This window comes from Centrocercus urophasianus, unplaced genomic scaffold (genome assembly GCF_019232065.1).
Source record: "Centrocercus urophasianus isolate 14NV4802_14NV808 unplaced genomic scaffold, USGS_Curo_1.0 seq_13, whole genome shotgun sequence".
Taxonomy (NCBI): domain Eukaryota; kingdom Metazoa; phylum Chordata; class Aves; order Galliformes; family Phasianidae; genus Centrocercus; species Centrocercus urophasianus.
In genome coordinates, this window is record NW_024884475.1 from 31,859,888 (window position 1) to 31,877,942 (window position 18,055).

The 18,055-nt window shown below is 37.1% G+C and overlaps 1 protein-coding gene across 6 annotated transcripts in view; it reads right to left on the minus strand.

The window, feature by feature from the left end:
* Nucleotides 1-270: 270 nt before the first annotated feature.
* PDLIM5 (PDZ and LIM domain 5) overlaps nt 271-18,055 on the minus strand; it is a 116,904-nt gene continuing 99,119 nt past the window's right edge. For all 6 annotated transcript variants that reach the window (XM_042811637.1, XM_042811634.1, XM_042811636.1 and 3 more), the window contains 5 exons: nt 15,454-15,628; nt 9,091-9,271; nt 7,955-8,075; nt 4,158-4,273; nt 271-3,494 (listed from right to left, as the gene is read on the minus strand). In XM_042811637.1, the coding sequence (XP_042667571.1) occupies nt 3,405-3,494; nt 4,158-4,273; nt 7,955-8,075; nt 9,091-9,271; nt 15,454-15,628 (683 nt within the window). In that variant the 3' untranslated portion in view covers nt 271-3,404. The remainder of the gene's footprint in view (nt 3,495-4,157; nt 4,274-7,954; nt 8,076-9,090; nt 9,272-15,453; nt 15,629-18,055) is intronic.

Consider the following 18,055-nt stretch of genomic DNA (forward strand, 5'->3'; position numbering starts at 1 on the left):
TTGTTTGTGGCTTTTAAGAAATATATTATTAAATTTCCAAATGTGAACAGCCAAAAATGCAATGCTCAAACCTTTTAAAGACAAACAAGCAAATTGCTGGGAAAAAAAAACAGCAGATTTTTCAGAGTAAAACAATAAACAACAATTAAAAAAAGGAAACGCGAGAAATTATCTGTGAATGGATATATTTCCCCTTCTTACTCATTTGTGTGTAGCTCCATAAGGAGACAGGTGTGTAGCTGAACAGACAGACACGTAATTAACCATTACTTAACTTTTGTTTATAAGTTTATTGCATTGTTATATTAAGCATTTATTATATTTACACATAACTCTGAATCATTTAGTTACAATTTACTGAAATACTCATCATGATTCAATTATTTAGTTATAAAGATCTTCTAACTTCAAACAGAGTTAAATCCAATTCTCTCAACACAGTTTTGGAAGAAAAAGGAATTACTGGCTGAAAATGCATGCAAAAGCCTACAGTAGTTAGGTTACTAACAAGAGTTTCCTGACTTTCTAAATTTGCCTCAAAACATGAATGATATAGATCTATTTTATGAAGCTGGGAATTTTAAAAACAAGCAAGCAAAATCAAATGATAATGAAACTGCTCTGATTTTTGCCATGTCAAGTCTTCAATCAAATGTATGTATGCATATGTGCACAAATATGTATGTCTCAATGTACACACGTGCATACCTAGGTAAGTATACATAAATACACGCACATTGACATGCCAAAAGATTCCAGAGGTAAGTATGCAGGCTGACAAATAAAACAACCAGTATGAAATAGTCCTAAACAACAAAAAAGTAATAAATATTCAGTGAGATATATGGCATTATTATAAAGTGCTCTACTAAAATCTCACTTATTAAAATAACAACAAACAATATTTTCCTTTTTGTCTTATTTGATTTAGATAATTTGAGAAAGCCATTAAATACTCATTACATATCGGTGATTCTATGCTTCCTTTTTAAATTTTAAACAAATAAACATACCAAAAGCTAAAACACAAAGCAGCTAAATGAAGCAGTCCTAATGGAGCCTTTCAGGGGCTTGTCCTCAAATTCACTAACAACTGTGAAAGTTCAAATGCTAGAGCATATGAATTAAGAAATATAAACCCAATAAAAATTGTGAACCTAAAATTTAAAAAAAAAAAAAAAAAAAAAAAAAGAAGAAGAAGAAAAAAGGAAAAAAATCAAATTGACTGTAAGAACATTGACAAACTTTGCACCCACTGAAGAGCTTCTATCCTACTTAGAAATTGCGAGGTTTGAAATGCAGAAAATACCACCTTACCCTGTGCATTCCTATCCTCTCCCTCAAACATGTGCAATGTAGCTGTATGGACACCTAGCTCTTAGGTCTCGTTTTCCCACATTCCATTTTTTTCAAAAGTAAACTGGCTCATATTGCTGTTATCTCATCCATTCAGCTTCCACCCTTTTGATTTTCAGGCAGACTCACAGAAGGTTACATCTATAATAGTATAAACATCTTAAACAGCTTTGTGACATTTCTTCCATACCACCAGAAGTTAAAAATGAAACAGTAGTATTGAAGAAAAACATCCTCAGGCAATAAAGTGAAAAAAATGAAACAGCCCATCATGTAAATCTGTTTAACTGAATTATAAAGAAATACCTTTCCATCTTTCAGTACAGCAATTTTGGTGCATTTTCCCCGCCTCTTTTGTTGACATTTCCTCTTACTCAACCATAGTAATTTTTTGTATTTTTCCCATGAATTTATGTCTAAACTTCTTTTTATCATTTAGAAAAACAAACAACAACAACAAAAATCCAAACAAGAAAAAAGAAATCAGAAGAAAACAAACAAAAAACCTGACCACTAAATGGCCAAATGGTCATTTTGAATGTGTGTTGGAAAGAGCACTGAAGCCTAACACAATTCAGCTCTAAAATCTCAGTTGAATTTAATAGCACATAAATGTATTTTGCATCAGAAATCTAATATAGCCCCAAGAGGGCATCCTCTGTTGTGCAACTCTGCTGGAGTAAATTCACCCCATGCAGAGGGTCATCACCCCTCCCCTATATGCTTACTATTACTCCATACCACTTGAGCCCTAATTTGAAGACAAGTGAAAATTAGCTAGTGCACAGGTCTCGTGCTGACTCTCTTTGTGGAAGTGAAATTCATACAGGATTGGTAAAATCTCCTGGCTTGCAATAAATGCATAATGGCAGTATTGTCTCCTTTCCCCTGCAAGAACTAAGAAATACTGGACTGCTTGACTCAATGTTACATTATTTAACAATATATTCCTTGCATCTGCTGGAAAGGAGAGAAAAAAGCAAAACTAATAAAAATATTAACAGCTGAGCAAGAAAATAAGTTTTCAGTACACTACCTGGCACACCACCAATATACGTATTTATAAGCTACATCATAAATAGTGCACTAAGAGAAAAACAATATCCTCAGTTGCATTTCAGAAGCTTCCCTCATTAAACACCAAAGCATCACATTTAAGTTATAAACACTTTTATGCATAGATTCAATGTGATTTCCTTCCCAAGGCACTGAAAACTTCCTAAAACTTCAGCTGTGAACAGAGGACTCCCAGTTCCTTGTACTGAAGATCTAATCTGACATTTCTGTCTTGTCAAATGCAACTCAACTAGCACTCTGTTTTGGCTAGTGTTCTGGTAGTACATGCCGTGATGTAAGGAGCAGTATCCCTTCTACGCTTTCTTTCAAGTGGCCTCTTCTAAGTCACTCCTGTTTGCCCGTGTTGCCACCTATGCTTAATTGCTTTGTAAAAACATACGTACTCTGCAGGCCCATCAGAGACCTCACTGCTAAAGGCGCAGATACGGCTTCATATATCAGAGCATCAGATGAAATTATTCGTTGTTGAACTGCATACATACCAAGTAAGCCTATTTTTGCTTTGAGTTCCTTTTTAAAGGAGTTTAGCTTCAGTACTTCTAGATACACTTTAGAAAACATCAGCAAAATAAAGTGATCTGGATCACTGAAGCCAATCTCATTTTGTTTGTTGAACAGCAGCAAAACCAACACATTAGTATCAGCTATTTATTTTTAGAGAAGTTTCCCTTCTCATACGTAAGTATATATATATGTGGTCATAAAATCATGAACCTGATAATACGCCAAGCGCAGATGTAAAGGCACTCTAATAGTTTGGCTTGGGTTCGATTCCCAATTCCCATCTTTTTATGAAGCAAATCCCTAACTGATAAGGACTTTAAAAATAGTGTACAAACACCTAAACTTTCCACATTTCTCTTCCATTTTTAACATAGCATATATAAATAATTCTAACCAATTATTGAACACAGACATTTTGACCTTTCCTTCTGCTCAGTACACTTGCTAAACAAGATGAGCTCCAAGAATCAGATGTTGATAGAGTGAGCATGTTTCTTGCAAAGTGGCTTGTCCTTCTTCGAGAAGAAAGTCTGACCCTCCAAACTGTCATTACATACCTGAAATGGGATCAGAAAGAAAACAACACCCAATTCAGATGGAGGAATTGCACTACACATTATTCAGAATGCCTAGTCATGGCACTGTAGTATGTAAAAGTATATTCAAAGTCTAACAATTATTACCATTTTTTTCAGGGGTATTCTCTGTGATGCAGAGTTAATGGTCAATGCAAGCATAGCCTGCTTTAAGTCGATAGGTTCTTAACTTGGAGCAGCATTTACAAAAATTTATCCCACCAGCAGGATAACAGGATTTTGGGGTGTGTGGGGGTGTGTGTGTTTGTGTGTGTGTGTGAGAGACAGTAAGAGAGAATGCCACAGAATCTTAGAAGATCATACTTTGGCTACAGTATCTTTATGTCAAAAGCACTCTTGATACCTAAGAAATGCAGCCTGTTCCTTTATGGCCTCAAACATTTGATTTAGGGAAGTAAATGTCAAGGGTTAAATGCTAGGACACAGGGCTGCAACTCAGGCCAAAGCATCTGGACGGGTGCCAAAGGCTCACAATAGCAACATACCTTCCAAATAACTGCGAAAGTGCTTTTTGTTTGGGTTCTGAGGACTGAAAGGCATTTTAGCTTTAACTCCCATATCAGTCAGGTTAGCACAAGTACTGCCGCCATGGGTTTGTTTAAAAAGTAGAATAGCTTTTCTTACCGAACATACAAAGCAAGTGTCATGCCAAGTGTGGCCCAGGGCTTCAAGGAACCTGTCTCCAGCTTCAATGGGGAATTCACAGCCATGGCACATAGTACCGAAGAGGGCATAGTAATCTGCAGCAAACACAAATTTTTAAGATGAAGTATACACAGAAAAGCAAGACTGACCCCTAGAAATCTTTGTGCTTTTCTTTCAGTGGCAGTGGGTCTGTACTCGTTGACTTTTGTAATATTGGGTACACAGTATAAAGAGGACCTAGACTGAAAGAAAGGGATATCCTCCTTTCATTGGTCATTCAGTTCTCTTCCCCTTCTTATCCTTTCAACTGAGCAGAATGAGCACTGCTTCCATCTCCTTGGTGTTTCATTTCCTTGAGAACAATAGAGTGCTCAGCAGGAGGGGGAATGCACTCCCTGCGGGGCACCAGTGCAGACCCTGCCTGCTACTTATGTTCTCTCAGATTGTGCTTTGAAAGCATGCCCTGGTTTCATGCTGCCTGCTTACATGACAAACCTCCTTGGTTGCATTCTGGCACAATATTTATCCTAGATTGCTTTACACAAAATCATACAATATTTAGCCTCCCATCCTAAACAGAACATAGCAATGTATAACAAGTCAGAGTCTTCCAGTCACTAGAGCTTATTTCATGGGTCTTTAAAACACAACCAAAAAAAAAAAACCCAGGGGCTTTAGCCAGTATACTTATTGCATTTAACAAAAAGTACCACTATGGCATCAGGATGGTTATTAGCAACTAGCATAGTCGGAAAGTATTCATACCATTATTTTTATGGCAGTGGAGAGCTTGAAAAAGAGAGAGCAGGGCAAGAGATATGTGTGAAGTTGGGTGAGAGGCACATACAACCTTCCACATCCTCACACTCCCTCTTGCATGGGAAAGTTGCTTCTCTGTGCGGACCCATATTATGGGCCATGAGACACTGCAGCCATCCACTTTCAATCTGTGCAGACGTAAACTTTAATTCAAGTTGTCTGGTCTTTCCTGTTTATTTCTACTTTCAGTGCTTTTTCTTGCACAGAACACAATAGCACTATGGCTCTAACATGAAAAAAATTGGGATCAGCAAGCTGTCATGCCATATGTATAATGTCACATAATATTACATCTTCGTAAAATGGATTATAAAGTGACAACTCTAATGAAGCTTTTAACTGTATCCTTTATAGTAACACTCCAGCACTTCCAGGGAAATCAGATATTCAGGCCCTTCATCGGGAAGCCTTAAAAGGAGCAGCAAGGAGGCTACAAGGAGATTCTGTTCTTTTGCTTGATTATTGAGAGTTATGTGCCACAGTGTTAATTGCTGCAGTGACAACAGAGATTTATCATGTGTGCCCAGCACAGGGAGAGTCCTGTTTCAGCTCAGTAAAACAGTGTTTTCTATAGTGACCTCAAAGAGCAGCATCTGGACAAGAAAAGCTATCAGTGGCAAGAAACACCTTCACCAATTTCCTTCCTTAGTCTATGCCGTTGGAATGAATTTGGAAATGTTAAGAAGAAGACAGACAGTGAAAACATCAAATGGTAGAACACCTCCATCCGAAACCTCTGAAGGGCAAGGTCTCATGACCATGCTGTCTCAGCTCTTCACATTCATGTTCACACAATCTTCTACTGATATTTTCCAGGTGCCAGCCATTACAACATTTTGTAACATGCACTATGGTTTGTGTTACTAACTTTATTGGCTTTTCTTCTGAAAAAAGCAATAGATAAGGCAGAATGAAGGGCATCAACTTTCTTTCACATGCCCGAACTGTGATACCACAGAAGTCTTCCAACACACTTCTTATATAATAATACAGTTCCCCCTGCATGCAGCATTTTCAAAACTAGGTTACTAACTCTGAACTGTTATACTTTAAAGTTGTAGACGTTTGCACGTTTAATTAAATTTCAGCACTCAAATAAAAGAAAATAAAATTGAACTTTTTGCAGATTAAAGCTCCCTCATACTGATAACCATCAGTGTGACAATTTCAAATACAAATTTAAAATTAGAACCCTTCATTGCATCAGGAAGAAGGAAATTTGGCAGTGATATTTACTCCCTATTCCTTTAAAGTTAGTTACAGGCCCTTAACTCCAGCTGGACTGAAAGTCTTTGAAGAATGCATACATCTCAAATTAATATCTAGTTAGAGAGCCAGAGCCATCTCAGCACATCACTGTCAACAGCATCTTGCAGAATGTGTCTGCCTTAACTTGCACTAAGACCTTTTATCTCAGAAATAAATTTCACAAATAGTATAATATTCTTGACCTTTTATCCATGTTTCCTGCTTGGAGCACAGAAAAGCATGCATTTTGTGCAAGGGAGCTGTAACAGTAGCACAAATCAATGCACTGCACAACATATGGGTCATTTGGTGAGAGGAACAAGAATTCAGTGTTAGCAGAACAAACCCAGTCATGAGCTTTCCACCCAAAGGGGAGTAATCGATCCCTCTGGTACTATTTTTGAATCATCAAATAGCTCCAAGATCAGGGGCTTCAGACAGTTTCAGGATGAAATTTCACCATGCTGTCACACTGGAGGATGCTGCTTGTATATCCATTTCCTGTGCTGCTCCACAAAATCCAATAGGAGCAACGTGTTACCCTATTTGTGTAACTGAATTAGCAGTAATCTACTTTGTCCTTTCACATCCGCCAACACCTCATCAAATCTGCTCCAACTGAAAATATGGATAAATTTTGCCTGCCTTCTTCACCCATTCAGCATCTATTATTCTTCATAGCAACCACGTTGAACAGATGTGGGATCAACTTGGAAGGAAATCTCAGCTTCAAAGAATTTATTAGAATTTCAAACTAGATTTCTTCCCAGTCAAACTACTTCCACCACTTGGTAAAAATGCAATGCTCCTTATAGTAGAGGAAAAACATGGAAAAACTTTGTCTGACAATTCTGACACAGATGTAAATAATGCACAGTGCAAAAATAGACAATTCTAATATATTGTTTTTATTCTACGTGGAACTTTTTTTTACAGATGACATCTATTTCTGCCCTAGCACAAAATAGCACAAGGGAATTTTTAAGAAAACTAAGAAATTGATATAAATGAAAAATGTTCATGTTGATCATGTAGGAAGATACAATTAGCTGGAAGTGCTAACAAAACAAAACTAAAAAAACCCACAAAAACAAAAAACTGAATTTCTTTGCCACATTTTTCACACATTACTGCTCAACAGGCTTTCATATGCTATACTCCTATCACTGTATTTTTCTCCCGGTGTCCTTATTTACTTTTTTATTTTTATTCTAACCTTATGTTTCACTGAATCTGCAAACACTTCCTGGGCAGACTGCTTGCTCTTGGAAGTAGCCTCCCCACTGTGAATAAGGCTATTCAAAGAAAAGCACATTGCTCTACAGATATTTGCTCATTTAGTAAATAAGCAGATCAACTATTTTAAAGCCAACCAGAAAATCAACTTAAAATGCTTTGCTGTATCACCGATACCTACAGTTGAGAACTTAAAAGAAACAACAAGTAAAACCAGTGACAAGAAGCCTGCTCCTACTGAAACCAATGAATATGTTCTTACCATCTTTTCTGCAAAAGAAACTCACTGCAAACTAAAGTGTCTACTACATTTGTTGTTAGCGTAAACTGAAATTCCAAAGTTATACGAATTTGCTAGGACGCTTCTATACCAAAGTGAAGCTTGAGAAAAAAAGAATTAATATTATTTTTTAAACCTTATTAAGCTGTTTCTCTGCACAGCTGCATTAATCTTTGCTTATGTTACTTCTTACCCGTCTCACAGTAGGGATCACCATCTTCTAAGTGGAAGACATTATTGCGGATGGGGTTATGACAGGCCACACACACGAAGCAGGAAACATGCCAAGTTTGTTTCAAAGCATTTATTACTTCCTGTGGGGATTAGAAAGAGAGTTATTAACACATTATTTTGATGTGACGACTAGATTGTGGTGACAGTGCTTCCACACTTGGTACGTTTCAAGAATACTTTGCTTCCTACTGCTACTTTGAACACTGTGCATGCAGTTTCTGCTGATATTAAACTGTATATAGCGATTTATTTATGGCGCATTTCCTTATTTGTCAGAAACAATTCTACATAAACCTACCAAAAAACCAGGAGCCTCACGTATTTAACAGCTCATTTGTTCCCCTTCTTCATCTTAGGATCTTACCTACAACAGTCCCCTGAAGTATGAGAAGAAGTATCTTTGACATCTCCTGAAGTCTGTGAATAGTTAATCATAAATTATCATGCGAGTGAAAATTATTACTGCTCTGTGCTGTTTTGGAAGACAATATAACGCCAAATATGACTTGAGAACCATGCTGCCAAGGCCCTGCATAACCCCAGTTGCATAAGAGTACAGACACGCAATTTCTGCAATAAAGCAGCAAGCAATGAGCTGGCAGGCTCAAATTAGTAATATTAGTGCCGAGTGGGATAATACATCTTTCTATTAGCATTACCATAGGGAATATTTCACTATTTCAAGTCTAGCCAACCAGTGTGTTTTCCCAGCGTCCAGTTTGGTTAAGGAGGATTATTTATTTTCCTTTTTTTTTTTTTTCCATTTTTTCTGCAAAGAGCTGCCAATTAAAAGCATTTTGCTGAAGAAAATCTAGTAATAGCAAACAGTTACAGAACAGATTAATGAAAACAGGGGCTTAACTTGAAAGATCAAATGAGACTACACCACTATCAAAACATTAGAGAGAGACTGAAAAGGCTCAACAATTAATATATACATATATTTATATACACACGCTCCATATGTGATGGGAACATAAGAGGTATGCCAGGGTACATCTGGAGGAATACAGACTAAGAATTTCATTACTGAGATGCAGCGAACACAGTAGTTAATGCTCTCACTAAAGTTTGGGTTAGCCACTGATCACTTACTCCAAGGATCTTCCTCTGGCACTTGGAACACTCAGGTGCGAAGAACTTCTCATAGCAGACCTCACAGTACAGAGCCCCTTTCTCTTCCACAAATCCAATGTAAGCCATGGAAGTCTTGCAGTGAGCACAGTTAAATTCCTCTGGGTGCCATGACTTCCCCAGGGCCACTAAGAAAGGTCCTCTGGTTAGGAAGAAAAGATTAGTTAGCAAATGTCATTGAAGTGATTGATGTGATTCCTGCTGAAGCTTCTAATTTACCTCTGCAACACCATCACACTGTTCACAATATGGTATTGCTCCACTCCTCTTCCCTTGGATGGGATTGTGAGAAAGTGCCAAATGTCAACTAGTGCTATTCGCATGGTACTATCTCCCAGAGACCCATGACCCCAGTAACAACTAATTCTTTTCACTTCATGGCATTTCAGAAATCCTGTTTTAGTATTGCATTGAGTACAATGCTGAAGTGGCTACTAAGGAAAAGGGAAAAAAAAAAGAAAAGAAAAAATAAAATTGTTCCATGTTCCCAGCTGTTTCTACCTACTGCAAACAGACTCAGTGATACCATCAGCTCTCTTCCAGCATGTAATTGTATCAAGGCCACAAATGTTAAAGTACCCTTGACTCCATTGAGAGCCAATTACAACATTTTCTTGTAAAACAAAAATTCCGTAGCTGTCCTTATACAGCAAGTTTTTTGCAAGATAGACCATTCAGTTGCTTTTTGTGAGTTTGTTTGTTTTCCCCAGAAGCTAATTAATATTGGACCATTTTCTTCAAGAACAGAAGTTCTTCTCCCTTCCCCTTCCCCCAAACACAAAGCATTCGTCTAGCTGTATAACCAAGATGTTATAGTAACAATATAATTGTGTATAATCAATAGATATCAAGATGTTATAATTGCAATATAATCAAGAGAGTAAGGCAAAGCAGACAACGATCACAAAAAGAGAGTAAGTGGAAGAGCTTACCCTTGGGTTGAGCTCACCAGAAGATACCAAAAGAGGGGATCTCCAGAAGAGATCCTTCCCCTCTCGTAGCCAGCTCTTAAATAGGTCCAGGAGGGGTGGAGCCTGGCTCCACCCCTTCCGGCAGCACAGGTGAATTGCCTTCACCTGTGCTCCTCTGGCTGACTCAAGGCTCACCTCAGGTGATTAATCAGAGGTTCAGGCCGTGACTCAGCAGTTCCCATACACTAGCAAATGCAATATGGTTAATGCACAAAATGAAATCTGCCATTTCTATGCAAACAAACATCTTAGTTTTTAAGTCACAACTCTCTGGCATATATCTCTGCATCAGCATTCAATTGAAAACATAATCAGCATGCCTAATTTCTTCACCAAAAATATTTACTTTAATGAGGTGCCTCCTGAGTCCCACCAACACTCAACCTTTCAGAATTTGTGTTTTAAGTGAACATTGTGGCTCAAGTCATTTCTTGCATCAAATTTCACACTTCTGTGATACCACTAATAAAGATACCATTCTTACAGTAACAAGCCAGGATTTTTTCCTGATCTAATACTTCACTGCAGAAGAAGTGCTAAGTATTAGCTAGTGTCACCACCCTATTTGCTAAACAATTTTGGAAACTGATTAAGAAACAAAGATGTTTTTCTATAAGACAAACATTCTCCTATGAGCAAAGAAATGACAACAATAGAAACAAAAACCTGAAAGTTTGTTTCCAGGATTGTGCTGATCGTTAGATAAGAAAATAAATGAGCAGAAAGTGATGCCTTTGGGAGGAACAGATAATTATTTTTCTTTCTTTTCTATGTTTTCTCTGGAGAATGTCATATATTTTCAACAGGAGGAGAAGTCAAAGACAGAAAGACTGAAGCAGATTCATGTGTATGCTGCAACGAAGATGATACTGAAGCAGTTTCTTCCATTTACCTCTGATTAGCATAAAGAAAGCAGTGAAACAGTTCCTGGAGTAGCTCCCAGCCCTCAAGGAGTGAGCCTGGGGATCCCAGTGGATGCCTGAACAGTGCAAACACTGACCTAACCTGATACCCTCCTGCTGCCATACAAGCACCTTTCTGCATCACTGCCCTTTCAGTTATGTACCGATCAAACAATACAAGTCCTTGTGTACAACAAAGCACTCTCCTGGTGCAGTGTCAGCACAGGCTAATTTAATAGATTCATTAAGACAGGACTGACATTGAAGAGGCTCTCTCTGTGCTACAGGCAGGATTGAGTTTCTGGCCATCTGCACTGCAATGATAGGCCTGGTTAGTTATGAAATGGAAAGAAAGCATGCTAGCGACCAGAAGGGAAGGAATTTTTACAACATCTGCAACATTTAGCTCTCCACAGTTTACAGTTCTGACATATTGAGGTTAGCCATTCAAGACAGCATGTAGGACCCCAGACGAAAAGTGCACAAGAGTGCATCTACAGAGTTTCATTCCCAAAAGTCCCCAGGAAGCCGTGGCCGTGCCCTGCACAATGTTTCCTAGGTGTTCCATTAGCAGGCTTGCTCCATCTGCACATGTGTCCAGAGGAGCACTTTCTAAATGTGATTTCACTTTTAATCAGGCCATAGTTTAAACATGTCAAACTGACATTGCAGCTTAATGATGCCTCTTACTTAAAAGCTGCCCCAAAGCATGTGGGAAGAAAAAAAAAAATTGGAAAAAAATAAACACCTGCCATGTAAAAAACTAAAACATGATATTCAGAACTTGGAGGTGCTCCTGGTCTCTGCATACTTTCATGATCAAAACGATAACTTTCAGTTATCAAAGGAATTTATTTCCCTGCTTTCATTCAAAAAGGAGTTAAAATGCCTAATTTGGCACAGCCATGCACCCTGATGGGAAGTACCCAGAGCAGGAAATGCTAGGAAGATGACTACAAATGACTTTGTCCTTTCATGTACATTAACAAAACAACAACAACAACCCCTTTCTGTCAACTATCTTTTAGTAAACTAGTCAAATTTTACAAGTGGAGCTCAAAAAACATCTTGCTTCCAGTTGATGATAAGGAATGGTAACATAACTAGCAACAGTTGGCTATGAATGCACCTTCGTTCCAAGCTAGCTTCAAATGCTAACTGCTGACATTACCATCTAAGACTACATGAACCAAACCCACAGATGGAGGCAAACAGTAGTAACTTTATTATTATTATTATTATTTTTTAAGAGATTCCGGTGTATTTACATCAGTAGTTACATACTGTTACATCCCGAAGGATCACTAGGTACACATATTTGGTAGCCTTGTATAACATCTGGGTCCCATATGTAGCAATGAAACAGGGTCAAATTGGAATAAAAAGTAAGTAATGTACAAAGAATGTAAGGATAATTTCAGTATTTTTCCATTTGTAACTATGTATAACTTTATCAATATGTTCATGATGTATTAGTATGGTAATAATCTAGCTTCTCACGTGTCTTTGATTATGATAGAAACCCAGAACTGAAATTTGGTGGTAGAAAGATCAAAAGGATTTCCACATCTGGTGAATTGGTGAGGCCAATTGTTTTGTAGTTAACTATTCTTTTTCTCCTCATTTGAAAATATCATGATATATAATGACATACATGGAGATGGGATATGGATGTATGGAAGATGCTGAAGGGAAGCACCATTTGTACTTTTTCCCTAGTCCCTTTAAGATAATTAAGATCCATGAAAAGGTGACAAAAGCAAATCACCATTCAGAGGCAGACACACTTAAGAAATATTCTCAGACTAGATACAGGGAAAACACATTTGGACTTAAAAGGCAGAGTGAACTCTGCACTGAAGCACTCGGTGAGACTGCCTGATAACCGGAAGTCTTCATCAGAAAATGTCAGGAGTTCATCAGACTAACGCAGCAAGTAGATCAAGAGAAATTTAGTTTGCCTCCAACTTGATACTTACAGACACGGAAACAAAAGCTTACCTACTGAAGCTGTGGAAGAACTTGAAATCTTCATACAATCACTGTATCAATAATTAAAGATATATTAAAAAGTTATCAGATGCCTTTGGTTTTGGCTTAACTAGCCACGGTCATTCAATTCCTTCGTGTAAAGTAACCAATTTCACAACACATTCTGGCTTCAAAACAGATGCACAGTGCAGTGTCACTTAATCCTCCTCCTACCTTTTCATAGGTAACATGACCACTAAGGGCATGAACTGTAATTATGATAAAACTTGAAACCAAAATGCCTTTGCAATCTTTCAAATTCACTGTAGACTGTGAACATTTGGTATAATTAACATTGATTAACATGAAAACTCATCCACAAATGAAACAATGCTTGCTTTTAATAATTGAGATGGCATTTAACATATGAAGAAGTATTAAGATTTAAACAATGACAACAATTTAGGGAAAAACATGAGTATCAGTTACTATTCATAAAGAGGTGTCACTTTCAGTAGGTGACAATGGTTTAAGTACTGTCAAGTAGGGCTCATTCCTTTCTCCATATGTGATCACTAAAGAACAAAGGTTGCTTCTAGACAACTACACTCCCATACTCGCAGGGCTGAAGCTCATTTCCTTTTCAGTGGTGATTAAAGGAGAGAACAGCAGCTTGTGTTTTAAGTACTGAGAAGAGCACTCAGGAGTGATAGGTGGACTGTGCCGTGAGAGCCTACAGTACAGAGCAAAAGCAAACCCTGCTAAACTACAGGTTCTGTAAAAGGCTCTGAAGTTTCTGCATGAAAGATGCAGCATATTGTATAAGTGCTGTGTTCGTATTACTTTTAAATGGAAATGTTAATGGCAAAAATGAAAGTATACGTTTTCTCACATAGTACTTACTAGATGAATTCAAAGCTCTCCATCGCTCAGAGAACAAAGAGGTCAGACTGCTAAAAATGGATATGGTAATTATCAGATGAATCTCTTCCAAAAAGTGCAAAGGCCTTTTTGATACTAATCTTTCATTTTGAAGTGAAGCATAAGATCAGGATTGGAGATCATGTACATTTGCATTCAAAATTCATGTGTTTTTTTTTTTTTTCCTTTTCTGTTGCTTCAAAGACGTTGAGATAGCATATTTTTATTCCCTTGTCATATTGAATTAAAATAGGAAAATCTTCTCCAGAACTCCACAGGAGAGTTAGCAAATAATCCCCTAAATTAACTTTTGTTAATGGAGCTAGTAGTGAAATATCGGAACATATCTAATGGAAGCCAGCAAGTTGGACTTGATTCAACCCTAGAAAGAAGTGATCAGCCAGATGAATTTTCGATGCAGAGTTCAAGCAAGGGTTCAAGAAACCTTAAAAGTCCATCATAGAAAGCTTGATTTTCTATTATGCTGAGTGAAATCTACACATCTTATAGATACGTATCATTTTTCTAATCAAACAAGTTTCTTCCTTTAACCATGGTGAAATATAGTGCATGCTTTCCTATGTTGTTCACTGAAAACATGAACACAGGTGGAAAAAAAAATAAATACTACAGTACATTACTTTGCTCTTGCAGTTCAACAGCACAGATAACAGAACAACAAAGATGATATCTTAAAAGAATATATTTCACCTAATATATTAATAATCATCTAACAATCCCTCCAAAATCCCAGTCAGATGAAAATCAAGGAGGATTTGCACACTGACATGAAAAGTGCTACGATAATCACATCTAATTTTCAAAACTCATTGACAGAACAGTGCAGTCTAAGAGTCATTTCTTCCTCTATATGAAATTCTGACTAAACATAGAATATCTAGGAGATTGAACAAAATTTATGTCAATTAGCAACCTCATTTTTGTGTATTCTGTTGATTAATCCTTTCCATTGATATTATACAAGTCAAGGACACTAACTACCCAAATGCCAGAGAGCCCACAAAGACCCTTGAAACTTGAAATGTATTAGCAAGTTATAACTAAACCAATCCTAGCAATTGTTAAAACTGTATTCCTTACTTACCTTGTATAGCTGGAGCCTGCTATCTTTCCTCCTCTCATTTAGAAATTCTGGTTAATAAATTGGCTTTTGTGATGTTAGTTTGCATTTGGTTTCCCTGTACTCTCATTTGTTTCCAGCTTGCTCATTTTCCAGTTTTACTGGCAACAATGTGAAAGTGAGAACTAAGTACCTTACTCTTCTTTTGCATTTATTTTTGCCCTACTCCACCCAGCTTTCTAAATCTCTATAAAATGCATGGCAAGGATGTGACGCAACGTTTTTGGTGTTTTCCAACATTTGCAATATTCTCCCTCCATAATTTTCTCTCATTCTTAGGTTTTCTAGATAAACCACTTACAAAACTGGTGTTCTCCGTTAAGGAAGTGGAACCATACAACTGTTGTGACTGAGGAATCAAAATCAATGAAAGCAAAGCAAAGTTTTGATATCAGAGAGCAGATGAGTAGATACGAACCTAATGACTTGATTGCACTGTGCACACATTGGAGTACGCTTTCCTGCAGGAATATGCTCTGCCCTCTGAACCAATGTGTCCTGCTCTGTTAGCTGAGAAGCTGTTTCAAACTTCTGACTTGGAGCAGTTGTTCCAAATGTTTTAATACTGTTTGATGTCCATCCACTGGCAGGAGCTGCAAAAAGAGTGCCGAAAGTATTTAGAAACTGTCTTTCAGTACCAAGTAAATGATTCTGAAATACAAGCAACAGGTAGAATTTGTCCAGCTTGGTGTATGCCTGCCTACTTAAAGCAACAAATTATAAAACTGGCATTTTTCCTTCCTCCTCCACCAGTAAGACTTACAGAACACCTATGAAATAACACAGAACAGTTTTAGCTAGCTTGTAAAAGCAGTGGACAAATTTCAACATGTGAAAGAATGTACAGCCTGTGAAGGCATTATTTTGCTTCAGATACAAAACCCAAAGCCAAGAATATCAGTGTATGAACAAAAACAAGAAAATACGATATAGCTGCTCAAAACATTTTACATTAAGTAGAAAAGATCATCCATCATTACCAACAGAATAAATAAGAATATACATTCAACATAGCACACATAGAAACTTAAAATACAGTACTGTGTAAGGAAAACATATTTCTAAATCAAATTTAAACACTAGGCTAGCTCACTAAAAACTGACAATCTGAAGCATTACAACAGTGTTCACATCCCTTTAGGAAAGTTTTGTCTCTGACATAAAATCCAGATATTTCCAGAAGTGTATACATCCACAGACTTGCATTTGCATTCTGTTTTTCAAGGTCATAGGCATAAGCTTTTACGGAGTTTGAAAAATGCATTTACAAAAATGAGATGCATAGACACCTGTTGCCAAGGGTGATGAAGAAAGAAACACTTCTCTGCTTTTCTTTCTCCTCTACAGATACGTCTAGCTTGGTAACACACAGATCACAGCAGTAGATGGTTATGGAAGTAGCTACTCCAGTCAGTGGAGAATTCTTTTTCAAAGTCAAAAAAACCCACCACCACCAACAAAAGACACTAAACAACCCCACGTTTCCATAGAGTCTTTTTCGTAATCAGAGGCAAGCAAAACCATGATTGTTTATTCTGTGTCCTGGCTTTATTACAACCATATTAAGCCATGTAAATCAAAAAGAGATATTAAGATGTGACTGGTCAGAAAGTAACAACCAAGCAACTACAGACATGTCTGACAGCATGGGACAATGCTTCTGTTGCAAAGATGCAACATTGTAATATACAGTGCGGATATCTGCTTCACCAATACTTTTTATGGAAAATAATGAGTTTGTGGACCCATTAACCTTTGTGCTAACCTTTGTGCTTTCACCCTTACCTTTTAAGTCATCTTCCAGGGATAAGATGAAAAATTGTTTCACACTACCTTTACCCTCTCAAAAAGATGCAAATGCCTTTCCCTGCTCAGATCAGTGCAGCATACTAGTTCACAGATAAACTTAAGTCAGAATGAATACTAAGAGGTTGCACTGTCTGTTGAATTTTCTTACTGCACACTACACAATTAAATAAAATAAATTCATTGAATGCTAATTAAAAGGAAAAAAAGGTTATCCTCCTCCACATCTGTGCACTAAGGTAACAGAGCCTTTTTTAACACCAACGCTTTTGTACTGTAATTATGCCTGGCATTAATCCACATATCCTACTTTTTCTTATTTTTTCCTCTATATGAAGAAGCAATATAACAGTTACACACTTATTTTGTCTAACTGGCTGGTTCACCAAAATTTCTCAAATCAGGTTATTTTAAGACTGATATATTTTTTTAATGCCTTTCAGTATTTGAAATAGCAAAAAGCATTCCATATTCCCAGTTGTTAGTTTTTGTTGTTGTTGTTTTTAATATTAAGACTACCATCTATGTATAATATATAATTAATGAATAACATCTTGAGTATAAAGACATTCAGCATCACTGAGTAGAAAGTATTCAGAAATATGCACCTCACAAGCATGTGCTTTTGAACAAGTCATTCTGCTACTGTAGTTCATTCTAGATAAATAGCTGCTAACCTGAAAACTTAGGAAGATATAAAAATGGGAATGGTGGAAGAATGGTTTTGAAGATTAATAGCACTTTCATATTTTCACACATTGCCTTCTAATTTTCAGGCCCTATTTCACAAGAAGACAAAAAAAAATACACACTAAAACAAAACCTGTTTTAACATTGTTTTCTTCATAAATCAAATTGCAATGTAACTTCCAGTATATTGCTAACATGCATTTATCTGCTGAATCCCAAAACATCTTGCTCTTGTTTGCATCACGTAGTTAAAAAACAATAGCAACCACTCTTCAGCTTGCTTAAAGAAAGAATAAGTATAAACACCGCAATCGCTTCCTTTTCTTTGGTCTCATTACTGCTTCTATTAATGTTGTATTCATGAATGACGCTTCTTGGAGCTCTGCCCAGCTTTAAAATCACTACTAATCAGGATTTATCTGTATAAACTCTCCTAAGAGTTGTTAGACAAATCACCTGTAATTCCTGAATTACTTAGAGCATACTAGAGGAGAAGATGACTATTCATCAGTTTGAGAGACAAT